The sequence below is a fragment of the Micromys minutus genome (assembly GCF_963924665.1).
Source record: "Micromys minutus genome assembly, chromosome: 1".
NCBI classification, from domain to species: Eukaryota; Metazoa; Chordata; class Mammalia; order Rodentia; family Muridae; genus Micromys; species Micromys minutus.
The window spans coordinates 43,698,307-43,715,244 of NC_137969.1; the positions used below are offsets into that span (position 1 = coordinate 43,698,307).

Consider the following 16,938-nt stretch of genomic DNA (forward strand, 5'->3'; position numbering starts at 1 on the left):
GGTTTAGGGGTGCACTGAGCAGTTCATCTTTCAGCCCTAAAAACAGACTCTAAAGTTGCTTCTACCTCAGTTTTCTTTTCCTTTGTGTGTGGGATCTACAAGCATACATGCTTGAGGTCCAATTCAGGACATTATGTATGTGAAACATATGCTTGACTGCTGAGCCATACCCCATCACTTTCGATTCTATAGCCCCTTGTATTGGTCAGGGCTCTAGAACTTAAGAGAATGAATCGCTATTAAAAGGGGATTTACTAGAATGACTTGCGACTTCAGTTGAGCTAACCCAACAATGGCTGCTTACCAATAGACATTCCAAGAATCTAGATATAGCCAAGATGACAATTAAAATGTCACCACACTCCTGTTATGAGAATTTTCATCTTGGGTGGGGAGACCATGTAACATATACCTCCTCCTTATAAGGTCCCAATGACAAAGCACAGTTTGATTCCACCAAATCCCAGATTCTCTCCGCTGCCGCCCAAGCACTTAATGAGTCTATTAGGCACTGGAGCATAAATGATCCCAAAACAGCCGCACTAGAATGTCTTCACCCAGGACAGATGATGTCTTTCCCATGGCTGTATAGATAGAGCCCAATTCCCCTTGTCTTCCTCAGACTACATACTGTAGGCGCGCCTCAAGACCCAAAGGCCATGTGCAGTTAAGACCAAGTTGCACACAACTGGCTTGGTACTCAGTTAAGGGTTCTGTAACTCCCCGTCCTCCATCCTGTGAGAGATGTTCATAGTCCGCAAGCACAGTGGTGATCAGTTCTGAGTAGGTACAGCTGAACTTGTGGACTTGGTGGCTGACTGGGATGGGGAGATAGTGCTGTCCAGCATTCCAGTTCTTTGTTATACAACTGAAATAGCAGAGACTTGAAGCATCTGGCCATACTTACCTGGCAGCTAAGCTGTCAATGACGTCAAGCCTTCCACCAGTACATTCTAGTGGTCATTGTAGGGCACTATTGGCTGACAGCTTGTTCTCTAGCAAATATCATGTTCCTCTTTTTTTTTTTTCCTGGAAAATGTCTAAAATCACAATATTATAAGGTTACTTTTGTCTTAGACTCACATTTTCATATGTATGGTTATTTTGCCCGCATGTATGCATGAGCAACTCCTGTGCCTGGTGCTAGCAGAGGTCAGACCAGGGTGCTGAATCCCTGGAACTGGAGTTTCAGGTGTTTGTGAGCCACCACGTGGTTGCTGTAAATCAAACTCTGGCTCTCTTCAATTGCAAACACTGTGCCATCTCTCCACCTACCTCCCATTTACTTTTTTAGAAATTTTGTGAAAATATTTCCTTAGAGGGGGTTACTCCTATAAATTCTTAACTTGCTCAACATTCTGAAGATACGTTCTAATGAATAATGGCGTTTAAAAAACTCATTTATTTTATGTATACGAGTATGCTGTCTTCATGCACACCAGAAGATGGCATTGGATGGTACAGATGGTTGTGAGCCACCATGTGGTTGCTGGGGATTGAACTTGGGACCTCTGGAAGAACAGCCAGTGTTCTCAACTGCTGAGCCATCTCTCCAGCCCAGGGGGATTTCTTTTATGGTCTCATGTTGTATATGTAAAACATGATCCTGTTTGGTGTGTGTGTTGGGGGGAGGTACATGTGTGTCACCACAGAAGACCTTCAGGTTGTTACTTTTCTACCTTGTCACTGTGTAAACCAGGCTGTCTGGTCTGAAGCTTCACTGATGAATTGATTTCATTTTGTGTTGTGAATATTTTGCTTGTATGTACGCCTGTGTAACACTACAGTTAGTTACAGATGGCAGTCTCACGACTCAGTTCTTGGAGACCAGATTCTAATTCTTCCTGATTTTAACCAGGGAGAAGTTCCACCAAATTACTTCATTTTAGAAACAAAATTAAAACCTTATATTCAAAGGCATTTATATTTGCTCTGAGATAATAAAGTACAAAGACAAAAGGCTAGATTTCTTTTAAATTATTTTATTATTGTATAAGCTAAAAGGAAATTTACACACCAAAATCTCAAAAACCTTGGGCATGCACATTAACCTTGTCAGAGGCTCTTCTACATGTCTCTCTTTTTTCCATAGGAATTTCCCCAAGCTTTTAAAACCCATAGTCTTTTGTTTTTACTGTATATACAGCCTAAACCATAGCAATCTATGATTATGTCATTTTACACTGTGCAAAACCCTCAAAAAATAGTGGTATGACAGAACAGAAAGATCTCTACAAATTTAGTTTTACGACATTCATATAATTTGGTCCTTCTCCAAATCACACCAATTAGAACAGGCACATTCTCTTTCAAGCCTCCAATCACATCCTAGCAGTGATCCACACCCCACAACCAGCAACATGGATGGAGTGACCCCTGAGAAGGTCACACAGCAATATGCCTGATGAAAAGACTGAAAACAAAGCCCAGGAAAGTGAACAAAAGCCAGGTCTGAAACAAACCATCACATATAAAACTGAAAATCAAACAAGAATTTTGAAGAACTTTTGAGAAAGTAAGAGCAACAGAATGTAAGACAGGGAAGTTAAGAGCTGTCAGTGCAGGGAAAGACTGAAGGGGATTTCAGACGGTGGAGATTTGAGGTTTTAATTTTCTTTTTTTATTTCAAAAGTTTTTAAGAAGGACACCACCAGTGTATTTCACAAAGACATAAATGTATACACCCCAGCAACACAAAAGAATAAATCTTCAAAAATGTTCATCCCCAATTATTTACATTTTTTTTCTAATATAAATTTAGGACTTCAGTATGTAAATAAATATACATTACTATGTATACCTTTCTAGTGTGGCTTACCAACCAATTAGCTGAACTTGAATGTTTTTATTTTTAAATTACAGATGATATGCTTTTGATGGTAGGGAAGGGATAGAGGACAGGAAAGAGTATTTAAAATTGTCCGACTCAACCAGCTACGCGTCTGCATGTTCTTGGGAGCCTGTGGAAGGTGTCAGTGTGGCTGGGAACATCAACACCTTGGCATGCATGAAGGTCAGATCGGGAAGGCTGGCAATCACCTTCACGGCTTCTTCACTTAGGTGTTCCTCTCTTTTTGGTTTCCTATCAGCCAATGAGAAAAGACAGATGTGTTAAGGGGACTGCTGTAGGTCACAAGGAAAAGAATTTGTTGTCCAGGTCTGTGGTCTTGGGCACCTGACCAGCTGCTCCTCTGAAAGCTGCTGAGTGAAAAATCAGCTTTCTGTTGTTCCTGAGGTCAAGCATGTAGACACAATTACCCACACGTGTGCTTACGCCTGGAACCATCTACCCAGCAATAATTTTCAAGCATATTACCAAACACAAGATCACACTAAAGCCTCAATAACAGTCTGCCCTCCTGGATTTCCCCTGCCTATTGCAAAAACTACCAGCATTACCTAACTTGGAAGGTGTGGTGAAGCATGGGAAGTCATTTAACCTCTGAGAAAGCCTTCAGCCAGACTGGGATACAGGCAGCAGCATGAGAACTGGGGAACAGGTAGGAACCTGGGGGTGGGGTCGGGGGGGGTGGATGTGTAAAGGCCTCTGGCCTTGTTGCTAATATCTACTGAACCATAGCTCCTCTCACTCTAACAAGTAGTTTGAAGCATATTACAAAATGCACAAAAACTGGTGAACCAGTGGGCAGGCTGGAGAAAATGCCCAATGAACATCAAGTGCGGACAAACAGTACACAAAGCTGCCTACACTAGCCAAGCCCACGCAGGCTGTTATGTGTGCTCAAAGTATCATTATAGTCACATAGGCAACTGCAGACCAAGGGTACTTCAAAATCAACTACAGAAAGCCCAATTCTTTCTTTTATGGTAATCATACCAGCAGATGAATCAACATTCAACCCTGTTCTAGTGTTTCTTAGGAGAACACAATAACAAAACTATATTAAAAATTACATTTTAGATTGCAATTAGTGCCAATAAATGAGTGGATTCTTGAGAACTAGTGGATAACTGCATCACTGCTTCCCAGCATCAATCTCAGCATCACTGACATGGCCTAGAGAGTGAAATGTCAGCTTGCAGCCATGCTGTCAGTGGGTGTCACAGTTCTCTGATGTGACCTCTGATGTACTCCAGCCAAAATGTTGCCCCTGCATTCACAGGTCGTTAAGTATAATTTACAGTGTACAGGAAACTGGGGACTAAATAAGACAGTGTGAGTAGAACGAGCCCTGCATGGATTCCCCCATTTGCCAAGTGCAGGCAGGTCCAGGAGAGAAGCACAAGGAACGTCCTTAACCATGAGGCAACAGTGCAGGCTGCTCCAGGTTCCACCAGTGGCTTTCGGAGGAAATATGACACCGAGTATAAAGTTTACACAACAGTTGTGCATGCATCTGTAGTTATATTGTCAGATACATAAATATAATTATGCTTGAGAACCTGAAAGCAACTGTGTCGATTACTATTGCTTTCTAGCCAAGACCTACCCCCTTTTGTCAATGGACTGCATACAAATAAAACCAAAAGAGTGGCCTATGATCAATTCCCAAGCATGTACATGTCCACGTGCTCTCGTGCTCCCCCCCCACACCCCCCAAGACCTTTCAAAAAGGGGCCAGGACACCTGGACAGCCCTGGGTAGGTGCAAAGAGGGGTGCAGAATGTAGACTTCTCCCACCTTTCACTATATTAATCTTAATCTAGAATCATTAAAAAGTGGGAAGGAGGTAGCACCTGTCCTTGATCTCAGCACATGGGAGGCAGAGGCAGTCAGGCTTCTGAATTCAAGGACAGACTGGTTTACAGAGTGAGTTCTAGGACAGCAGGGCGACACAAAGAAACCCAGTTTCAAAAACCCAACTAAGCAGCTAAAAGATCCCCAAAGCCAAACTCAAAATGCATCAAAAACCTGCATGTAAGAAGTGAAACTATAAACTCTGAGGTGTAAGATCGTCTTGGTTCTTAGACAATCATTTCTTCAACCAAAGCACAAGTAACAAACAAACCAGGTTTCATCAAAATTAAAAGCTTTTGAGTGTCAGTATATGGTATAAAAAAAATGAAAAGATACCAGAGTAGCAAATACTTGAAAATGATGTACCTGACAAAAGTGTGGCATTTGTAACATAAGGAAAGATTACAAATGATCTGACTGAAAATAGACTCTAAGGCGGACTCTGGAAGACAGCAGCATGGATGCCAGTAAACTCATCAGAAGATGCTCAGTAGTTCCGCTACTTAAAATGATGAGCTACAGCTTCATACCCAATGGTTTACAACCTATTTGGAGGAGAGAATGTGGAGAAACTGGGAAGCTCCTGTTACTGGTGGAATATAGAACATTATGTCTAGGAGCTCTGGAGGTGGATGCCAAGAGAGTCAGATGTTCAAAGCCAGTGGACAACAGGAGCCCTGTCTCAACCAGACAACATAGCACGTGGTGTGCACACCTGCAATTTAGCACCTAGGAGGTGAGGAGTACTGAGCCTGAGATGAGCCTGAGAGTGCTCCCCCACCCCTTCCCTGGGCTCCACTTGGCCATGTTGTACCAGGGCTCAATCCCAGGGTCTGTGTATACTAGGCAAAGGCTACTGTTGGGCTAAAACCTCAGCCTGAGACCTTAACTCAGAACAGAAAACCCACACCCACACCTACAACTGCAATAGTCAAACACGTACAGGGGATTTTTTAGACTGGAATAAGATAATAATCATTTTCTGGGGTAATTTAATGAGGACAGTTGCACAACTTTGTGAACCTACTAAAAGCTAGTGAATTTACACCAGTGAGAAAGACAGGTTTCATGATGTTAATTAAACAAATAAAACCCCAAACTGAAAGCCCCAAAGTATCCCTGTTATCCACTAGTTCTTTGGCTTGTACAAACATCACTTAGTGGCCTTTCTGCAGCTACTAACCGGCTGGCCACACAGTAATTTAAGTTAGAAAATAGCCTTTCTCCATGTTAGGAAGAAGATGGAACTATTTCCGACTAAGAACTTGGATTTCTCTAGCAGCACAGTGAGTGCTGGTGATGTAGGTCAGTGGTACAGTGTGGCCTGGTATGCACAGGGAGAGATACCCAGCACAGCCAGGCTCAGCGGCACATGCCTGTAGTCCTGGTGGCTACGGGGACAGTTGAGGCAGGAGGATTGGGACTTCTGGGCCATAGTGTGCTAGGCCAATTTGGTTTGTACAAGTTTGACATCAGTTGGTGGCTGTTCCAGAGTTGGGTACCAGGTTGTCTAAGGAGGGACAAACTGGCTCCAGTCAGAAACAGAGCATGTCAAAATACTGACCACAAATGAACAAGAAAATAAGGGAGACTTATTTAACAACACAGGGAACAGAAGACCATATCAAGTCTCCTCACACACTCAAAGGCTCTTAGACAAGAGTGTGAGGGGGGCCCTGCAGGGCTCAGCAGCACAGAAGCTTGCCACCAAGCCTGAGAGCCCGAGTTTGGTCCCTGGGACCCACACGGAGGAGTAGAAAACAGACTCCCACAGTCTTTGACCTTCCCGTGTGCACCAAGGCTCAAGCACAGAACCCATCATCCCTGACAAAAATAAACACAATTTTAGGGATGGAAAAAAAAAAAAAAGGAGCGTTCCACGTCAAATGTAACCCAGCTGTGGTTTCCTCGCTCTCAGAGACAGAGCTTTGCTTTGTAGCACAGGCTGGTCTCAAGTTTGTGCTCCTCCTGCCTCAGCTCTCTGAGTGCTGAAATTACAGGCTTTGTAGCATATCCACTGCAACTATCAGTTTAACCCTTTTTATCCGTGAGCTGTTCATAAAGTTTCTCCACTCTACCTTCAACACACTGTCAAGAGCCAAGATAATTTTGCTAACCTTACTTAAAAAGAAAAGGAAATAAATCCTATAGATCAACATTCTGAGAAAGCCTTTTGGAATCATGTGTGCCACCTGTCTTGTGCATACAACTAAGAATTGCTCACACCAGGCTAGGGCTGACACTCTCCTTTAAACATCTGCCTAGCATGCTTGAGGCTTTTGGTTTGATGGGGGGAGGGGCAACTTCCGCTCCTGCAAAACAAAACCACAAACACCACCTCAAACTCCTCTGGTGATATTTTGTAACTTTAAATTCTATTATTAAGATGTGGATATTTTTCTCACTATTTTCAAACAAAACATTCTTCCAAATGAACCCCAAAGTGGTAGCTTTTTTTTCCAACTTGCTTCATTTAAAATGTCCAAATGGGTCTGAGAAAATAGCCCAGTCAGTGCTAGAGCCTATAGTCTGCAAGGCTCTGGGTTTGTTCTCTAACCCTAACAACAGAAAGGTCACATAATTATCACAGAGATTTTCTTTGGCAGCTACTGCTTTTGTCCTAGATGTGTGCTGCAATTTTAATTTATTATTTTATTTTAGAAGAAGATGAAGAAAGTTTAGTATTAACAAGTTGGGCAATACAGTCAGTCTACTTGTAGGAGCCTTAAAAAATGAAGGCGCAGGGCTAACAGAGTGGAGTAGAGCTCCTCCTACTGGCACAGAGGATGAACTGTCAGAACTGGCTAGGAGGTGGAACTGCAGGAAAGGTAGGGAAGCTGTGGGACTGCCTCAGAAACAGCAGAGGAGCCACAGAAGGGAACTGCACACCGCCCACAGCAGTGGTACCAGCAGGGCAGCAGTGTCAGGGACCAACGCTAGGCGATGACAGCAACGGGTGAACCTGTGGACAAAGGGCCTACATGCTCCAAATCTGTGTGCTGGAACGGTTAAAGGATTTAGTCATTAAATGAGTGTCAGCAGCAGCCTTTATCAACTGTTATGTCTGCTGAATGGACACTGTAGGGAATTCAGTTTAAAAGACACTACAATCATTAAGTCATGGTGGCACACACCTTTAATCCCATCATTTGGGAGACACAGGTAGGTGGTTCTCTCTAAATTCAAGGCCAGTCTGGCCTAGATAACAAGTTAGTCCCTGTCTCAAAAACAAACTAACCAACAACCCAAAGAGTTTGCAATCATTCAAGTTTAAATTAAAAAAAAAAAAGATGTTTCTTATGAAAGAATTAACTTTAAAAGATAAATCTAAGTGGTGTCTGTTATTAAATAGGAAATTCTAAAATCCCCAAAGTGGGCAAGTGACACAGAAACGTCCTTCTTGATGCAGATGGATGATGGTGACCGGGGATCAGAGAAGACAGCTGACCAATCGGCCCCGCCTGGCACTAGTGGTGTCCTGTCTGAACTGCCTTCTAGGAACTGGCTTATCTGCTTAATGTGTGCTCAAAACACAAGGTCCAAGTGACATTCCTTGTCTCTGGCTCTGACAGCAGGAGGTAACTGTCCCTAGAGAGGACCCCATAGGTCTGGGAAATGAGGGCATGATAGCTCAAGTTAGGGGTGCAGTTGCAAAAGTTCTGAAAATTAAAAAAAAACCTTTACTCTGTCTTAGCTTCAAAGTGAACACAGTAGCTTTTGTGACACCAGGAGAATGAAACTGGTTCTGGAAAATGTGAAAGGACAGGGATGCTTCCCAGTGGAATCAGCATCAATACGTCATCAGAATCATCTTCTATGGGGATGGGCAGAAGAAAACTTCATCTGTCACTCTTTTTCAATAAAGCCCATCATTAAACATCCACTCGATGTTTTCTAGGCTTTGCCATCTACTGGCTTTAAGATGCAAAGTCAGTTTAACACACAAGCACTACCTCTTGCATGCTTTGCTTGTGGCCATTTAAACCAGAATACAAAGTTAGGGCGAAGCTGAGGTTCATTTACCTGGTTGACGTGCTTGTCTTTTCCACTGTAGACATGAGCTTCGCAAATGCATCAGTCACTCTGAGGCTTGAGATGGAGGTCTCCAGCTTAGCAGTTGTTAATTCATACAACTCTGGATCCACACCTTACAGCACAGAAGGACAGTGAGTGAGGGCAAGCTGCACGGGTCATTTGAGACAAGCTGCAACAGCAATCCTATCCACGCGAGTCTGCGTAAGCACCACTCACTGTCATCACGGTCCCTGTCACTGTCAGAGCAAGTGCTGCCCTTCTGAATGAGAGGAGTCATTACTAAGCGTGCTGCATGAGGGGCATGCATCCTCCAAGTGGGAGAGGGCAGATAACTGTGCAGTCAGTTCTTACCTTCCACCCCTACAGGGTGTCTGGGGACTGAACTCAGTTACCAACTTGGGCAGCAAGCACCTTTCCCCATGGAGCTGTGTTTGTTTTTATTTTGCTTACGTGTGTCTGTCTACGTTTATGTATGCACACCATATGCATGCCTAGTGCCTGAGGAGGCCAGAAGGGGATGTAGGAGTCCCTGGAACTGGAGGCACAGATGGTTATGAGCCACCATGTAGGTGGTGGGAATAGAACCCAAATCTTTTGCAAGAGCAGCCAGAGTGCTCTTAACCACTGAGCCAATTACTAAGCCTCATGGTTTTCTTTATAAAATGGTAGGCTTTGAAGTATCTATAAAAGGAATACATAAAAATCCTGTTTTGAAATAAGTGTTATATGTAGCTGATGCCTTTCAAATGCTTCAAGAATTTCTATCACTCCATTTAGTATTCAGTTTTGACTCATAGTGTTTATAAATAGAACGAGCATGCTATGATATTCTCAACATTTTTATCTTACTTTAAGACAAGGTCTTTTTATTCTGTAGCCAACACTGGCTTTGACTTAAGACAATTCTCCTGCCTCAGCTTCCTGAGTGTTGGGATTACAGGTATGAGTCACCACATCCAACCTCCAACAGTCTCATTTAAAAAAATATGTATTTTTATGTGCATGGGTGTTTTGCCTGCATGTATGTCTGTGTAAAGGTGTTTGGATCCCCTAGAACTGGAATTAGAGACTGTTGTGAGCTGCTATGTGGATGCAGGGAATTGATTCCAGGTCCTTTGGAGGAGTGGCCAGTGCTCTTAACCGCTCTCTCAGCTCAACATCCTCAATGTTTAAACTGACTACTGAATCTAATTTTGAACCCTGCTCTGATCTCATCAAAACATTTTTCTTTTAAGATTCCAGTATTTTCTTTCATGTCAGAGACTTGGAGAATATAAAGTCTCTAGTATAGAAAATAACTTGGTAATAATTTGGTTATCTTAGCCATGACTAAAGAGATGAATAATTATTTAAAGCATAAAATTATTACTAAAACGTGACTGCATGTTCCTCAGGAACAGGTGGAACAGGTAAAACACTTCCAGAACGTGTCCAAGAGCACTACTCTGGGAAGAAATGAAAATGCTTATTTACAGGATCCGTTACATACGCATAGTTTGACTTTAAGTCTGGTAGCCTGAAGTTAAGAGGAACAGAAAGGAAGCTAAGTTGGGGCTATATAGTTAGGCATCAGTTTACAAAAATGATTAATAGCTTCTCCAATTTTTCTTTCTTCTTTGAGACAGGGCATTACTATACCACTCTGGCTGGTCTTAACCTCCCTAGGTTCAGGTGATCCTCCTGCCTCAGCTGGGACTATAAATGTGCATGGCTGTACTTGGTTCAACCTTCTTTTCTAAGAAAGCCTACGAGATTAGGCAAAAAGTATAATAAACTCATGAACAAGTTCTCTCCTTTCTGAACCAATTCTTTGATGAGCACAGATGGATCTCAGATATTATAGAAATCAAATGAGCAACAGCTTCCAAAGTCACTAAGTCCAAAACAAGGGAGGAAGGTGTATGTTGACTCCCAAGGTCTTAGTAGCTCATTAATGTACACTTTCAGGACATACTTTTAAAACTTCTGTTTTTCTACAATAAGCATACAGGCCAAAGTTAAAATGTATGAAATTGTAGATGTCTAAATAAAGAGCAAATGCACCAAAACTGTTTCTCTCTTCTACTGTTTAAGGTTAGCTTCCAAGTCCCCAGAGAGCTGGAGGTGGGATCTGTGTATGATGCAGAAGAACTGCATCCTGAGTTTTAACAGCATTGTACACAGTACTGGACACAGTCAAGCAGTAAATGGTAGATTGAGAACAGCACTGGCAATGACAGAAAATCACCTTTCTACCCCAAACAACACCCCTCTATAAACTGCCCCCAACCAAACAATGAGATCTGTAACAACTACAGTTAATGGTTTCAGAAACAAGGCAATTGTTTACTATACACTACAGAGAGTTTTTAATGCAAGTTAAAAAACAAAACAAAACAAAACAACAACAACAACAACAACAAAAAAAAACCCCCAAAAACCCAGAACCCTAATGAGGCACAGCTTGATTACACAATTAAAGTAGCCAGCCAAATTCTATGCCAAGCTCCTAAAGTCACACACACAATAGTTAACAGCAAGCTTAGAAAAAAATGACTTTCCCATAAACAAGTTTAAAAAAGGACAAACAAGTGGTAAGCTGGAACACTAATGAAGGAGTTGGTACCTGAAGCTGGGGGAAGTTTTAATGAGACCCAATAACAATAGAAAGCCAAGGCAATTTTATTGTAAACAAATTTACACAGCAGCTAGAGCATACTGCTGAAAATCCAAAGTTTAAAGGTTTCCCAGAGCAGAGACTGCATTGGACCACCCTGTGCTCCATCCACTGCAGCCTTAAACTCTCCACACTGACTGTCTTGCAGCTGCACCCTGAGCCCAATTACCAGGCAATCTCGGCATTTCTTTAAGCAGCCAGATTAAGCACCAAGGCTTTTAAACATTTAAAATATAAGCACATTTGAAAATCTAATCCAAGCTTTTGACAGCCAGAAAAAGTGACCTCTTTTTCATTCTAATGCAGACTGACCAAATTTAGCTGAGAGAGAACTTGGGTAACTCTTGGCTCCCCCTTTACCTCCAGTAAATATCCTGACAATTTTAGCTCCCCCTGGCTGCTCCATCAGTCAGAAAGTAGCAAAACGAGATACAGACTTTTCTCCCCATATACTCTCAAGAATTAAAAAAACAAAAAACAAAAACAAAAACAAAACCACAAAACTGAAAACTAGGAGCTTAGATTTAAGAAATCGAGTCATTCCCCTGAGATTGGTGGGCCTGCCCTGTGGCAGGAGGGCTTTCCCTAGTTGGATATAAAAGAAGGGCACCCTGGGGCAGGACTGCCCTTAGCTAACAAATCACTGAAGTGAGTGGCTGGGCTACCTAATAGGCTCACCCCAAACAAAACACCCCCCAATTCTCAGGAACCCCGGCCAGCTACAAAGCTGACCACTAATGGGCACAGAAGGTAATCAATACTCAATATGCATTCCAGAGGTTCTGTCCAGTAGCTTCTGATGATCAATGATTACCAGATCACAACTTTGGAATGACAGGGATTCATTAGAATCATATTCAATAAAATGTAAACACTAAAATGCCATTATAATTTCCATCTTTTATTTGGTTAGAAAATGATAAAGTACATTAGTCCTTTGGTCAGTGAACTAAGGTAGAACATTAACAGGTACTAGTAAGCTCAATTTTTAGCTGTTAGGTTCATAGCAATTACTTTCTACTATTAACTTTTGTTAACATAGTTTATTCTCCATGGAAACTAACAGTATACTTTTTATTTAAGAGCTACATAAAAATAGTAATTTTTAAAATATGGGACTATATAACTACATGCTAGATTCCAACATTTTGGATTCAATTATGTATTTAGCAGCACTAATAAGAATTAAAATGTTAGAATTTGCAAAAGTTATATTATTATACACACTATAATATGAAGCCATCTTTGTGTACTAAAAACATTATCTTGCTAGTGTTATTTCTAAATGGCTTTATAGAATATGCTTTCAAAATAAGCATATAAATACATTTTCCATTTAGAAGGGGTGAAAACCAAAACATCCTTAGCTGTCTAAAGCCATTAGGGCTATATTATTGTAGAAACTGCTTTCAGCTCTAAATATAACCCTCTGAGAAAGTTTTCTTAAAAAAATGTATTTTGTGTAAGTAGTTTCTTACAGTCAGATGTTAGGAAGGAAGGTACTGAAGAGCACAGTCTACCTGTCTCCTTGTTTATAGGAAAGTCAATGTGTCATGCTTTTAGTAGATAACCACATCATGGTTAAACGCTCTGCTGACCTGGGATTGTGCTGCTGCTAGAGCTACTGTCATCCACGGGCCCAAAGAAATCAAGGTTCAGAAGAGTGGAACCTCCACTAGCTTGGAATTCAGTGACCGTGTTGGTGGGCAGCCACACAGAAGGTAAGCCAAGGGAGGAGGGGTTACGTGTGAAAAGGGGTAAGACACACACTTGAACATGCAGGTTATAATTAGTAGTCATTACACATTTTAAAAATCAACATTAAAACAATGTGTACAGCATTAGGTTTTCATAACTAAAGTAACAATTTAACTCAATGTAGATTTTCTTGTGTACAATGTAAATAATTTAACACTTTGTTAGGTTTTAGTTAGAAGTCAGTTCTTTCAATCAAAACTGAAAAGTATCAGAAAGACCAGAGAAGGCATACTAGTTAAAGGGAAACAATATTTAGTCTTAACCCAGCATTAAATCACTACATGCCCGATCTTTCATGTTGGTTTCTATGAACAATTTCTGATTTCTAATGAATGCTTTTTAAAAAAATGACAAGTTGTGAGTTTCAGGACATGCACCAATACATTAACTTATTTAAAACAACATTAATATAGATGTAGTAACTGCCCTACCCTGATGCGTAAGTTGTACTGTTCCCCTTTAACTCTGCAACAGTAATCACAAATAGTATACATTTTTAAAGAAATTGTTAATAAAAAGCATGATGATTTGACTAAAGACACCAGACAACAGCAAAAGGTGCATCCAGGCTTTCCTTCAGCAGGATATTCAATTGATGGTTTCCATGTATCCTAGGACCCAGCTCTAAGGAAAAGCTGGTAAGAGTGTCTCAGGAAATGGCACAGCAAGTACCACTGAGATTTCAATGGCTCGACCACTTATAAAGCAATTATAAACCAGGGTCCACAGAAACCCACAGCATGGGCTCTAAACTAGCACTGTGTATTAAAGCTCCTGTTTAAAAGTTGTAAGAAAAACCACTGATTTCTGGAACTGATCTGTTAGTATTTGGAGATAAGTTTAAAAATAATCATGAAAATCATTCATCTTCCATTTGCATATAGGTACTCTATAAAATGCTATGAGTCTTAAAACTACATTAAGTCAATAAATATGGATCTATCTGCACACTGGTTTTGGTTAAATAAGTAATTGTGCTTTATGCTTTGGAGCAATAGCTAGCCACAAGACTTTGTATCCGAGAAAATTTCACAAAATAAAGCTATAAAACATTCAAATAATGGTCCTAGCTAAAATATCATTTAAACCATCTAATTTTGACTTAAGATAAAGAAACTAAAACTTTACCTTATTCTTACTACCAATACTTGGGCATTAATATTGTTGATAACAGTAATGGCTGGTATCTTGAGCAATTACTATTTAGAAAGAAAGCCTGAATTTCCAAAGATAAGAATAAGAAGTTATGTTCAAACAAAAGAGGAAATCAGCAGAGAGAGGTCTGTCTGAATTGGGTAGCTTTCTTAGCTCTAGCCCTGGTGGTAGAGGCTCTACGGAGAGACGTACCATCTAAAGGGTTAGTAAGGCCACTGCTGCTCCAGTCAAACTGGACAGGTGGGAGAGACTCCTGGAGTTGAAAACCAAAACAAAAACAAAAACAATCAAAATTAATCAGTGTAGGTAGTAGCAACATAAAGATTCCTTAAAACAAAGCAACTCCCCCAAAAGTACAAAACTCCCCCATTATGCAACAATGTACCTACTGACAAACTCTGGATAACTATAACTTCAGGTTATTTGCAGTATTAACAAGCTGAAACTGGAAAACTTATAAACAGAATGCTTATTGGGTTTTAAATTGCTAAATTTCAAGAAAAGGATTTAAAACAGACTTTTAAAACTTAGTTGATTACATTTATTTACATTTAAATACTAGTCATTTAACACTAACATAAAATACAATACTGCAGAGAAGAAACTACACTGAACTAGACATCTAGATAGTTGGAGATGGGAGTGACCACTAATTAACTAGTTATATAAGGTCTTTATTAACTTAGCTGGTCTCATAACATAGAGAACAGAGTCCAAGGTCTCTAGTTCTTTACAAGTTTCCCAATTTCAAAAGAGAAGAAACTGTGCACCAAAAAAAAAAAAAAAAAAAAAAAAAAAAAAATAGGTTGCACTTTTTTGTTTTTGGTCTGTTTTTGAGTTAAGGTCTTCCTATATAGTTCTGAGTACAGCTGGCCTGGGACTCACTGTGTAGACCAGGTTGTCCTCAAAACTCAGAGATCTACCTTTCTCTGCCTCCCAAGTGCTGGGATCAAAGGCCTGTGCCACCATGACTGGATGGAATGTACATTTTTAAGGTGTTCATTTTTCAGATATTTAAGTGTGTGTGTGTGTGTGTGTGTGTGAGAGAGAGAGAGAGAGAGAGAGAGAGAGAGAGAGAGAGAGAGAGAGAGAGAGAGACTGTGTTGTGACCAGAAGAGAGAGAGAGAGAGAAGAGAGAGAGAGAGAGAGAGAGAGAGAGAGAGAGAGAGAGAGAGAGAGAGAGAGAGAGAGAGAGAGACTGTGTTGTGACCAGAGGAAGACACTGGACTGGACATCCTTCCTCTATCTTACTTCTGAGACAGGGTCTAGTCTCTTACTAAACTGGAGCTAGACTGCCAGTTAGCAAGGCCCAGGATGCTCCAGTCTCTGTCCTGCATAGTACCTGGGTTCCTCGGAATGACACACCCCCTTTTTATTTGAGTATGGGAGATTCTGGATGCCTGCACACAGGCAAATATTTTTAACCCACTGAACCATCTCTCTGGCCCAATTAGTATATTTTTTGAGAGGAGGTCCTGTTAAATTTCTCAGGATAGTTTCAAACCTGTGGTCCTCGTGCTATTCAATAGATGTAGGTATATGTCCCCATAACAGGTCAGGTATTTATTTTAGTCAAGTTTTCTGACTTAGAAATTACTTGTAATCAGATTTTTTTTTTCTTTTTCATTTTGAGACACAGTCTTGTTAAGTTGCTTGGGCTGGCTTTAAACTATGTAAAGCCAGGCTGGTTTTTAAACTCACACTCCTCCTGTTCTGTCCTCCAAGTATGATCATAGCACACGGCCATGCCTTGGGAGATTTATCCAATAATGCACTGAAATAAATTCTTATAAGTGATCAGACTACTCTAGGGTTTTCAATTTCACAACATAAACTGAACAACGGTAAATACTGAATAAAGGATAGTTGGCAAATATTCTTTAATGACCAGTCTCTTCACTTTAAGACATTGTATTTTCTCTTTTGGTGGCTATGCTGACAACATTGGGGAGATAACCTGTGCTTTATTGGGCTTTAAATACCAGCAAACTGCGGCTTATTTATGTTCAGCCATTGGCACTTGTAGCCATGCTTACTGTGAGGAAGGCATTGTTACGACATTACACAACACTATTACCTGTAGGACAGGAACATGAATTAGTTCTTTGGGGGCAATATTATAATTGTTTTGGTAAAATAGGGACAGGCAGACTAATAAAAATCAAGTTCAGTCTGTCCATCTTGGAGGCTGAGAAGGCAGGTATAAACCCAAGTAAAAGGCTAATATCAAGAGAAGCCTGGGGCGAAGGACTGTGGGACAGAAGGGAGTGCATTTATGCAGTAGCTCTCAACCTGCACGACATCCTCAGCCACTGTTTTGTATGTTGACTGTGGGGTGATTACCTGCATCCACTACCTAAAGATGAATCAGTATCTTATTCCTGATTATATCTTATATGGTAATTACATGAATGGTAGCCAAGGGCTACATAGGTGGACACACAGGTCTTTGTAATACCATGAATATCTAATAATTTCATATAAGTAAAAAATAATGCTGGGGAAACCTTAGTTTATATAAACTACCTAAAGATTAATAAACACTTGTGGAACAAAATCTTTCTTAGCTAATTGTAGAGCAAACATACCTGAGCAGATCTAACTTACTCTACTTTTGGAAAGAAGAAACCTTTAA

General features: G+C 40.7%; 1 protein-coding gene across 2 annotated transcripts in view; it reads right to left on the reverse strand.

Annotated features, from left to right (window-relative positions):
* Positions 1 to 2,045: 2,045 nt before the first annotated feature.
* Positions 2,046 to 16,938, reverse strand: part of AFTPH (aftiphilin) — a 53,145-nt gene continuing 38,252 nt past the window's right edge. The window contains exons 7-10 of one of the 2 annotated variants that reach the window (XM_080938567.1): positions 14,496 to 14,556; positions 12,989 to 13,159; positions 8,723 to 8,846; positions 2,046 to 3,082 (exon numbers count right to left, since the gene is read on the reverse strand). In XM_080938567.1, coding sequence (XP_080794693.1) covers positions 2,935 to 3,082; positions 8,723 to 8,846; positions 12,989 to 13,159; positions 14,496 to 14,556 — 504 coding nt within the window. In that variant the 3' untranslated portion in view covers positions 2,046 to 2,934. The remainder of the gene's footprint in view (positions 3,083 to 8,722; positions 8,847 to 12,988; positions 13,160 to 14,495; positions 14,557 to 16,938) is intronic. The other variant, XM_080938566.1, reaches the window with a different exon arrangement.